At 50.6% G+C, this 11,666-nt stretch overlaps 1 protein-coding gene across 1 annotated transcript in view; it reads right to left on the bottom strand.

The window, feature by feature from the left end:
* Positions 1-6,045: 6,045 nt before the first annotated feature.
* ZNF467 (zinc finger protein 467) overlaps positions 6,046-11,666 on the bottom strand; it is a 7,004-nt gene continuing 1,383 nt past the window's right edge. Inside the window, exons 2-4 of the mRNA XM_081147215.1 lie at positions 11,423-11,539; positions 10,534-10,647; positions 6,046-7,843 (exon numbers count right to left, since the gene is read on the bottom strand). Of these exons, the coding sequence (XP_081003341.1) occupies positions 6,375-7,843; positions 10,534-10,647; positions 11,423-11,516 (1,677 nt within the window). The 5' untranslated portion in view covers positions 11,517-11,539 and the 3' untranslated portion in view covers positions 6,046-6,374. The remainder of the gene's footprint in view (positions 7,844-10,533; positions 10,648-11,422; positions 11,540-11,666) is intronic.

Here is an 11,666-nt window from a genome sequence, read left to right as displayed (position 1 = left end):
TCCAGAAGTTGATAGAATAAAAAATCAGGAAGGATACAGAAGATTTGAACAAATCAATTAACAAAATTGGCTCGATGGATGAATATATAGGACACTGCACCACAGGACTGCAGGATATATGTTCTTTTCAAGTATACGCAGGACAGTCACAAAAGTTGGCCGTATAGTGAACCCTGGAGCAAGATTAAACAAGTTTGACTGTTAACACTGAATATGTTCTGTGACCATACTGTACCTTTTAAGGTAGAAGCTAATAAAAAAAAAAAAGAGAAATGTTTATATATTAGAAAAATAAGAATTATGACCCTAAATAACACGTGTCAATGAAAGAAATATTTTGAACTGAACTATAAGAAAGTATCTCATATCAAACTTGGAGAATAAAGCTAAGTCAGTACTTAGGAATGTGTGGGCATAAATGAGTATGTGAGGCGGGGAAAAAATCTACAAGGAGGTAAAAACAAGACAGCAAAGGAAATCCAGAAAAATGTTGAGGGCATGTAAAGATAAGAGCAAAAATTAGTGAAATAGCATTCATACATTAGATATAATCAAGAAAACCAAAAAGTGTTTCTTTTAACAAAAAAAGAAACTGTCCAGCTTGTGGTATAATTCACCAACAAGAAGGCACATATCGCTTCTCGATCACACGTGGAAAGGCACAAATAACCAATCTCAGGAATGAAAAGTTGACATCACTGTAGTTGCCACTACAGACCATATAAAAATGAAAAGATTAGATATTTTAAGCAGCTTTGCCCAAAATTTCAAAAGTCGGTTGAACTATACAACTCCCATAAGAATATAACTTAACAAAACAGACTGAAGAAGAAATAGAAAACCTGAACAGTTTTATACAATTGAAAAAATTGCACGGAGTCAAACATCTTCCCACAAAGGGAACTGCAGACCCAGACGGCCTCACCGGCAAGTTCTACCTCACATTTAAGGTCATTTCAGTAATGTACAAACTATTCCAGAGAACAGGAAAATATGGACTACACTGACTCATTTTATGAGACTAAATACAACCTGGAAACCAAAAGTTGAGAATTAAAGTACAAGACAACAATCAGAGGCCAATCTCCAAAAATGTGCAAAGAAGCAAAAATCCTAAACCAGTATTTTCAAACAACCCAGCAACTTATAAAGAGAAATAAACATCATGACCAAGTTGAGTTTATGCCAGAGATTCAAGGCTGGTTTTAACATTGGAAAATCACTAGTGGTCACCCACCACAATAACGGATAAAAGTCATCTGATCATCTCAATAGCTGCAGAAAGATGGTTTGATAAGAGCCAACATCTACAAATACTCTAGGGTGAGAAAGGGAATTTCTTAATTTAATAGAGATTACCTACCCCAGAAATAACCTAGAGCAAACATGATACTTAATGGTGACATATTGAATGTTTCTTCAGGAACAGGGAAAGGAAGTGCACTCTCACTATTTTTTCTAATCCTTACCAGAGGATATTTTGTCCATTGATTTTCCTTTTTAGGGCAAGTGGAAGGGAGAGGGGGAAAAGAGAGAGAGAGAAGGAGAGAGAGAAACATCGATGTGAGAGAGACACATCAGTTGGTTGCCTCCTGCACGGGCCTGACCTGGGCCCAGGGATTGAACCTGCAACCCAGGTACGTACCCTTGACTGGGAATTGAACCCGAGACTCCTCTGTGCTCGAGCCGGTGCTCTAACCACTGGGACACACTGTCCAGGGCTCTCACACACTGTTACTCTGCATTATAGTGGATGCTCTAGCCAGGACAGTAAGGTAAGGGGAAAAGAAAGGCACGGAAATCCAAAAAGAAGGAACAAAGGAGTCATGACAAGGGCTATGACTATACACATAGACAACTGAAAGCAATCTATAATCTTTTAAAATTCAGAAAATTTTAAAGATTAAAATTTTTCACTTATGGTAAAAAAAAGTTTCAAGAATCTAGGAATAAACCAGAAAATACTTATAGAGAGAAAACTACTGAGCACTTTTTAATAATTTCCTTCACTCCTATTTCTCATAAGAGTCAAGGTAGATGCTAATACTATTATTTTCATCTCTATTTTACAAATGAGGAAACTGAAGCACAGAGAGGGTGATAAGCTTGGTCCAGGTCACACAGCCAGTAGGGGATTGAACTGCAGTTGCATCTGGGGTAATTGGCTTCAGAGCAAAGTGAGGCCCTAAAACATGCAGAGCAAGAGCACACAGAAAGCTAGGTCTGTGCAGTCAGAGGCAGAAAAAAATAGATTATTTTTAAAATCACTTACCTGCAACACTGCTTGTAAGCTCTGAGTGAGGGCAGATGTGTAGTGTATCTGTGCACCAACCCTGGCAGGGACAGAGTGGGGGTTCAATAAACATGAACTGAACATCTGAATGAATGGTGCATTTATTTGGATTTGAGACACCAGAGGGTGAGGCTGTTGGAATAAATTTATTGAAATTTCCCAAGTGTTCATAGAACCCTTGGATTCTCATAGAATCTGGGAGCTTATACCATGAGCACCTGGGGCTCAGCGAGGTACGTGTGTTTTTCTTGGGCTAACAGGCTTTTCAGGCATTATTACAGGAAGGAGGTTAAGAATGAATTCTTTCTTAGCCCTGGAGCATCTGTGTCCGCCCAGCACGTCCTCAGACACTCCATCCTCTGCATTTTAAAATTTTAAATGTTTCTGGCTTGGTGACCTGAACTTGGACTTGAAGGTGATTAAGGACAAGACCCTAGAGCAGTGAGCCCTCATGCCTGAATGCACATTGGGATCACTTGGGAAAACTTTTGAAAATCAGGTTCGGGCCCCATTTATGCAAATTCTAATTCAGTAGAGTGAGCATTGGTATCTGTCTATCCATTCATCCATCTTTATATCCATCCATCCATCCATCCATCATCCATCCATCCATCATCCATCCACCCATCCACCCACCCACCATCCATCCACCCACCATCCATCCACCCATCCACCCATCCATCCATCCATCCATCCATCCATCCATCCATCCTCCATCCATCCATCATCCACCCATCCACCCACCATCCATCCATCCATCCATCCATCCATCCATCCATCCATCCATCCTCTTCATACACATCCGTCTAGCCATATGTAAACTCTTTATTGAATATAACAAGTATACAGAAGAGCACACACATCCATTGGTATATTTTTAAGCTTCCAGAAGATTCTAATGTGATGAGAACCATTCTTGTTGGCAAAACTGTAGGACAAAGTTTATCTTTGGGCCTTTCCCACCGTCTCCCTTCAACCTTCCTTCCTCCCTACTTACCACAAAGAGCTTCTCCTGCATCAACCTGCAAGCGGCAATCTCGTGTTTATCTCATTCCGAGTTGATGCAGAGTCACTGCTGTGCCGGGAGCCACAGGTGGGCTCATGCACCTTCACCAGGTAACAGAAGTTCACTTTAACGGGTGGGATAGGGAGAGGACAGGCCCCTAAAGAAAGGGAGGTGGGGGTCTCAGGGGAGGGAGTGGTGGGTGTGGGGTGGAAGCCACTAGAAGTTGGGGGTCAGGGTCCCGAGCTGAGAATCATCGCACTGGAATTTTCCTCCCCTCCCCACCCTGCCACTAATGAGCTCTGAGTCTCAGTCCTTTAGAAATCCTCATTTAGGGATGAATTAGTAAATTAGTCTGTTTAGGCTTATTGCCCCCTCCCAAGAAATCTTTGTATTTTGCCAGAAAATGTCAATAGGCCTTTCAGGCCCTTGTGAGCAGAAAGGGAGGCTCTTCTTGGCCTGGGCTGCCTCTCATGGTCCACCAAATCGCTCGGTGACCACTTTCTCTCTCAAGACCTAGGGGGGTGGCAGGAAGCAGCATTTCTAGAAGCCTGGCCTAGGAGGGAAGAGCTGGGATCTGGTAGCAGAAAGGGGCTTCAATCCCGGCCTGGGTGCCATATGCAGGGGGGACGAACAATTACAGATCAAAACTACAACTGGTATCTTACAGGGGCTGAAAGGAAAGCTGAGAGGCCATGAACTAGGCCCCTCCTGTTCCTAGACACAACTTTAAGGACCTCCTCAAAGGCCTTTGAGGGTCCTCCACTGTCTTGCCCATGAAGTCATTCTGTGTGTGGTTCCTGGATAGGGGATGAATGCAGACATGTCTATCACCAGACTTCTCTCCCTAAAGGGGAGCTTGGTCCTGCTTACACCCTGCTGAGGGGAGCGGAGTGGGAGCAGCATCCTTCAGAGACGCCCCATTGACCACAGATCAAGTCCTTACCCTAGAATCCAGAGCCTCGGTGGGCTGGCCTCGACCTCGCTGAGCAACCTCACAACACACTGCTTTCTCTCACAGAACTTATTTCAGCCTGCATGTCTTGCTGCTCCTATGCCTACCTGAGCCCATGTATTTTTCCTTCCTCAATTTTCACATTTCATTTGACAAAGTCCATTTCAGTAGCCAAGTTGAAAACTGGTACCTCCACCACGATTCCTGTAGTTAGAAATGGTGAAGCTAACATTGACAATGACAATGACAGCTAACATTTATTAAGCACCTACAATGTCCAGGGACTGTTGGAAAGATTCAAGACAACGTAAAGTCCTGGAAACGGCTGACATATGGTAGGGCTCACGGAATTCACTGCAGGATCTAAAAACTGTTCACATACAAGAATTCCAGAATGTTTAGAGAAATAGAAATATTGCTATAACCCCCACCAATGTTGCTTGCATGTGTCTGATTTTACTTGTCTGAAAAATGACACTTTTAGCTGGACCACATGCTGAGTGTCAAAGAGGCCAGGTGAGGCACCTTCAGAGAGTGAGGCCAACGGGGCAGTGGGGGCTGTGGGCACTGCGCTCCTACCCCTTAGTCTAACAAGACCAACTGCTGCTCAGCCCCAGCCTATTCACAACACTATTCACAAGAGAAGCTGGAAGTCCACATTTTTTGTTGTTAATTCTACCCAAGGATATTTTTTCCATTGATTTTTAGAGAGTGGAAGGGAGGGGGAGGAGAGAGAAAGAAACATCTATGTGAGAGAGACGCATTGATTGGTTGCCTCCTGCACATGCCCCAACCTGGACCGGGGTTCGAACCTGCAACCCAGGTACGTGCCCTTGACCAGGAATAGAACCTGCAACCCTTTCATGTGTGGGCCAATGCTCTGACCACTGGGCACACCTGCCAGGGTTGGAAGTCCAGATTTTTTGTCAAATATCCAAGTATTTAAAATGCTTCTGGAGCAACACAATGGCCCGTTTGTGGCCACACTGTCACATTCACTGGGACCACCTACTCATGCATTGGTGCCCAGGAAACAAAACTCACTGCATTCACACCCCCTCTCCTCCCCTGCCCCTCATCAACATCAACAATTGTATTGTAAGGAGCAAGCCCAAGCCCAGGAAAATGAATGCCCTGCTCCAAGTCTTATAAGAGGCACAGGAGGGGTCAAATCCAAGACGTCTCACTCCAGGTTCAACTTGTTCCCCATCGCCTCACGTCTCCCCTTCACTGCCAGCCAGCCAGCCAGCCAGCCAGCCAGCCAGCCAGCCCTTCCAGCTGCCTCAGCTGGGGAGGCTCAACTACAGAGACGCCTGGATAAGCACCCATCATAAAGACAGAACTTGTGGGAAAGTATACTGGGGAAGAAGCTTCATATAGCATTAATGTCCTTTCTCACGGTGCCAGGCAGGGTGGCAGGTGGGGCTGCTTTTCTGAGATCCCCTTGGGAGAGCTGCAGTCAGAGGCAGAAGCTCTAGGGCTCCAGAGCCATGGGTGGCACATGTCTCCATGGGAACAGCCCAAGGTCACCTGCCCACTCCCTGTGCATGCCCCACAACTCCAGCCTTCAACACCTGGCATGAGAAATGTGTGCTAATGTTCCTTCCTCATCAGATTTCTGGGCTAGAAGGAGCAGAGGGACATGGTTCAGCAGTTAGCTGTCTTGTATTTTGATTTGGAGGCGAGATTACCAGCAGCTGGCTAAGTGGAATCCACGAGGATAGGCAGGGAAAGGTCCTCTGTGTGTGGATTAGAGTCAGAGGTTCCCTCCCCCCAAGCATTTAACAGCCCTAGAACCTTCAGATTTTAATTTTAATGACACTGTAAGTACACAGATAACCATTCTCTCCCTCCCCCTGTAGAGGTTCCTGGCTTGGCCAGGGGTGGTCCAGGAAAGGGCAGCTTTCCAGGGGTTCTCTTGGTGGGAGCCTTCCAAGGACTCAGGCTTGAATTATCCCCAGCAAGGCATCCTTTCCAGACTTCTCCCCGGAAAGATGGAGAGGGAAGGAGAACAGGGCCCAGGGACCTAGGCCACCCTGCCACCTCGCTCACCCGCTTGGACCTGGGTCTCTCCAACCAGGCAGCAACAGAAGGCAGAGGAAGGGTCTGGACGGCAAGGAGGCTCAGAAGAAGAGTGGGGGCGCTGCCACCTCCGCGGGCGCGGGCCAGGCTGGGGCCGGGAGGTCAGGGTCCGAGGCCAGGTGGGCCGCTTCGCCGTGGATGCGCTGGTGCCGCACGAGGTGAGTCTTGCGGCTGAAGCTCTTGCCGCACTGCGGGCAGGAGAAGGGGCGAGAGCCCGTGTGGATGCCCTGATGGCGCACAAGGTTGGTTTTGGAGCTGAAGCTTCGGGCGCAGACGGCACAAGCGTGGGGCCGACTGCCCGTGTGCACAGCCTGGTGGCGGCCCAGGTGCGACTTGCGGCTGAAGCGGCGGCCGCACTGCGCGCAAGCGAAAGGCCTGGCGCCGCTGTGGGCCCGAGAATGGGCGACCAGGTTAGGCCGCGAGCCGAAGCGCCGGCCACACTGCGCGCAGGCGAAGGGCCTTTCGCCCGTGTGCACCCGCCGATGCCGGGCCAGGTGCTGCCCGTGGGCAAAGCCGCGTCCGCAGTCCGGGCAGAAGAAGGAACGCTCGCTGGCCGGAGCGCCCTGGGGCGCCTGTGCGCTTCGGTGCGGGCACGCAAGGGGCTCGGCGGCAGTGGGGTCCAGTGCACACTCGTCGCATCCAAAGGGGCGCCCCTCGCTGCTGTGCAGACGCTGGTGCGTGGCGAGGTTCTTCTTCCAGCCGAAACTCAGTCCGCAGTCGGCGCAAGCGAAAGGCTTAGGTCCGGGAGGGGACGGGGCCGGGGACGGGCCAGGGGAACCAGGAGAGGCGGACGCGTCGGGAGACAGCGGGGCGCGGCAGGCCGCCTCGTGCACCCTTTGGTGCCGCACCAAGTGCTGCTTGTGCGTGAAGCTGCGTGCGCACTGCGCGCACTGGTAAGGCCTCTCGCCCGTGTGGATGCGCTGGTGGCGGATCAGGTGCGTCTTTTTGCGAAAGCGCTTCTCGCACTCGGGGCAGGGGAAGGGCCGCTCGCCCGTGTGCGTCTTCTGGTGCGAGCCCAGGTGGATCTTCTGGCTGAAGCGCTTGCCGCACTCGGCGCACGGGTAGGGGCGCTCGCCCGTGTGCGTGCGCAGGTGGCGGGTCAGGTGCGCCTTCTTGCTGAAGCGCTTGTCGCACTCGGAGCACGGGAAGGGCCGCTCGCCGCGGTGGCTGCGCTGGTGCAGGAGCATGTGCGCGCGCTGCGTGAAGCTCCGGCCGCAGTCCGGGCAGGCGCAGGGGCCCTCGCCGCGGTGCAGCCGCTGATGCAGCCGCAGGGTCAGCTGGTCCCGGAACCGCCGCTCGCACTCCCCGCAGCCGTAGGGCTTCTCCGAGGCCGGGGTCCACCCGCCGGGCGCGAGCCCACCCAGGGCCGCTGGGGTGCCCGGCTCCAGCTTATACGCGGCGGCCAGAGGCCCCAGGTCAGGTGCGGGAAAGGGACCGGGGAGTAAGGACAGGTGCTGGGGCCACTCGACCTCTTCTTCCACCTTCACCTTTCGGATCACCCACTCGTCTCCTGAAAAACCAAAACAAGGCAGGTCTATTAGGCCCCACGTTTATCTGCCAATAGATGACCACTTCCTAGAGCCCTGCTTCCTGGCTTCTGCTCTGTCCACTTTACTGGAACCTTCCTGGGAATGACCAAATCCAAAGATCACCCCTCAGCCCTCCTCCTTCCCTCTCTGCAGACAGGATGCTGGTGAACCCCCTTCCAGGGGCCTTTCTCCCAGGCTGGCCCGCCTCGATAAGAGCACGTTCCCTGCCTTTGAACTGGAATGTTGCTCAAAGTTCAGACCTGGGGCTTCCTTCGCTTTGGGGTCTCATGCCCGTGGCAGCTGCCCCAGATCTTCCTATCCAGCAGGCTCCTACCTGGAACCACAGTCTCTCATCTGCAGATGAGCAGCTCCCCTGCAGAGTCCTGAAAACTGGCTGCAGCTCAGCAGGCTTATGACCCAACACCAACACCCCCCTTCCCAGACCTATCCCCATTACTTTACTGTGAGACCTGCAGCCTCCTCCCGACGGCTGGGCTCAGAACCCCGGAACCTTGACTCTCACCTCTGAGCCTCCCCTGCTCTCAGACTTTCCACAGGGGACTTTGCATTCCTTCCTGCTGTCTCTCAAGCCCTCTCCCCTCCACCTCCCTTCATTCTTGCTTCCACAGCCAGGCGGGAGATCCCAGTTAAGAAAGAAGAAGGTTGAGTGTACAGGGAACCAATGAATGGTGCTAACCTTTGGAGAAACAGGGAGGACCTCTGGGGCAGCAGGTTCCAGGTGGGTTTTCCTGGAACCTGGCCCCTCTGGACACTGGGATGGCCCAGCAGAGAGGAAGGAGCTGAAGGCCCAGACTCAGAGTGTCCACTTGGATTGTCCTCCACCACTGACCAGTAGTGTGACCTTGGTTAACTTACCTGTTTGCTCCCTCTTTGAGCTGTGTGTGTTAGTTTGCTTAGGTGTAAGGGTTGGACTAGTTCATGGTTCCTAAACCTGTTCCCCATCATCATCTCTGGGGCAACTTTTACCAAATGCATCTATGGGAACAGGGCAATGAATTTATGCTCTCTCTTTACAGCTCCCAAAGTGATTCTTGTTTGAGAACTACTGAACCACATGATCCGAGTTCCTGTCTGGCTCTAAAAGTCTCTAATAGCCTGAGCCTTGGTTATGTTGCACATGGACTGTCACAGTTACATTTATCCCTGTCAGTTTCAATTATTTATCCTGTTGTGATATTACTTTCATTTTTATTGCACCACTCTTCTACTCAAGAACCATCCGTGGCTCCCTATTAACAGGATAAAGTTCTAGCTGCATCTGAGGTGCACCCCAACTCAGTGCAACTTTCTTATGACTCCCGGGCATACGCCCTTCACTTTAGTCAGGCTGGTCTGCTCTAACTCCAGTCACAAGTCAACTGTCCTGCCCTGAAGTCTCTCCTCAGCCTAGAATGTTTTCCCATCTTCCACCTACCCTCATCTCAAAATGCAGCACAAATAAAAATCTCTGACAAAGCCAATGCATGAGGATCTCATAAAAACCCCCATAGCGCTTACTGTTAACACTCACTTGTGACATGGTTTGTTATTTAATTCTTTATTCTAGCTCACATTACTGCCGGCTAGATTTTAGCTTCTGGAGGGCAGACGTCTGGTGTTCTATTGCCTATATACCTAATAAAAATGTGTCTTTATGAATCTAATAAAAATGAGGATGGTCCTGCTCAGTGGTTGAGTGCCAACCCATGAACCAAGAGGTCCCCGGTTCATTCTAGGTCAGGACGCGTGCCCAGGTTGTAGGCTTGATCCCCAGGAGGGGGCATGCACAAGGTAGCAGATCCATGTCTCTTTCTCATCCATGTTTCTATCTCTATATACGTCTCCCTCCTTCTCTTTCTAAAATCAATAAAAACGTGGGTTTTTAAAAAAAATTAGGATGGCCATTATTTATTGAGTGCCAACTACAGATGATGTGCTGTGCATACATTGTTATAAGCCTTCACAGCAAGCATGAAATTACCCTGTTTTACAGGTGAACAAACTGAGGTTCCTGGAGGTGAGGTGGCCGATCCAAGATCACTCAGCTAGGGCATGTGAAACAAGGATTCAAACAGGTCTGTGTAGCTTTACAGCCCATCTCTTTCCCCTCAACCTAACAGCCTGGACGTAGTAGGCACTCAATAAATCCTTGTGGAATACATGACATCTCTCAGGCAAAAGATGACGAGATTGGTGTTAGTGGAAGGAAGTGAGGAGCAGGGCTGTGGAGAGAGAATCAACTGTTCCATCACCCTGGCATGGGGGAGATGAGGCAAACACAACAGATTCAGAGCATCTGGCTACCACTGAGCTCAGTGGAGATGTGGGGGAGGGAGCATGTCTGGGGAGAGGCAATGAAAAGGTTGAGCAATGCTGTATGTCTTCAGGAGAATTGTAATTCAAGCCACTGACAAGTCTGTGCTTAGACTGGGGGAGGGGGGGAAGTTAGGACTTCCAGAGGACAGTGACATGATGCTGTGTTTCTCTTGGACCAGCCTCTCTGATTCCCGTTGTCTCTGGCTGCAGAATCCCCTCTGGACGCTTAAGCTCTAGGAGCAGAAAGGTGCCAGGGCCTGGAGTGCCACTACACCAGGTAGCAGCTCTGGAGCTTGCAGGGCACCTGTTCCCTCTGCCTGGTCCCCTGGTGGGATGGAGAGATGGGAAGACTCACCTGGGCAGGAGCTAGCAGGCTCTGCCTTCTGAGGTGTGCATGCCTGGCTTCTGCTGCAGGGAACCTCAGCCTGTTCAGGGTGGGCGCCTTCCTCCAGTCTGGGGGTCTCGTGCCCTAGCAGAGAACAGGCCACCTCAAGCCACTGCAGACATCAGAGATGGACCGAGGGCCCCAATGGTACTAGGAAGCAGGGAGTTTGTAACCCCAGTCCCAGCCCCACAGGCAGGGACGCACTCAGCTCAAGGTATACCTGCAGGGGCTGAATTCCCAGGGGCCCAGGGCAGCCTCAGGCTCCTTCAAGCACAACTGTGAGGAGTTTCTGGAATATGTGTGTGTAAGCAAGGACAGGCCCTGCCCTGAGGCTTACATGAGACTCGGAGGAGGAGGGCTGGGGATGGGGGAGGGCTGGGGATATCCAGCCACCAGATGGACCCCAGTTTCATGGCAAATCATTGGAGATCAGGATGTCAAAAAGCCAGGTGCACTCCTTCCTTAGGTATCTTCTCCTGGTATCTGTTTAGCCACTTCCCTGTTTCAAATCTTGCTCACATCTTAGCTTCCCTATGAGACTTACTCTCACCACCCTATTTAGGCTTACGCGGCTCCACCCCCACCTACAGCAGTTTCAGGCCCCCTCACCCAGCTTTATCTGTGCCCCAGCACACATCCTAACAGGGTTTACAAGTGTGCTTATTTTTACATTGGTTGCTTGTTGACTCCCTGCCCTCACTAGGATTGAGCTGCTGGAAGGTAGGGGTCTTTGTCTTTTTGCTCACTAAGGTATGCCAAATATCTAGAATGGCACTTGGCACTTAGCAGGTGCTCAACAAATACTTGATGAAGGGAAGACTCCGCCCTGAACCACCACCCAGGATCCCCACCTACTTACCAGAACAGGAGCCCAGTGCTGTCTCTTCCCTGGGAGGGCACATCTGCTTCTGGGCATTATGGGACCCTTCCCCAGGCTCACTTTGGGGGGCCATCTCCGGCTGTCCCACAGAGAATCCTGTTACAGGTAGAAGGATGGGTCCAAGTAAAGAATCCAGTACAGAAGAGGTGACCAGGGCTCTTCCCCTCCCCAGCCCACCCAAGGGGCTTTTCCCAACCTGCTCAGGAAGGAAGGGTCTCTAGCC

This window comes from Miniopterus schreibersii, assembly GCF_964146895.1.
Source record: "Miniopterus schreibersii genome assembly, chromosome: 9".
Taxonomy (NCBI): Eukaryota; Metazoa; Chordata; class Mammalia; order Chiroptera; family Miniopteridae; genus Miniopterus; species Miniopterus schreibersii.
The sequence above is the reverse complement of the archived record's forward strand: the minus strand, read 5'-3'. Positions and strand labels throughout refer to the sequence as shown.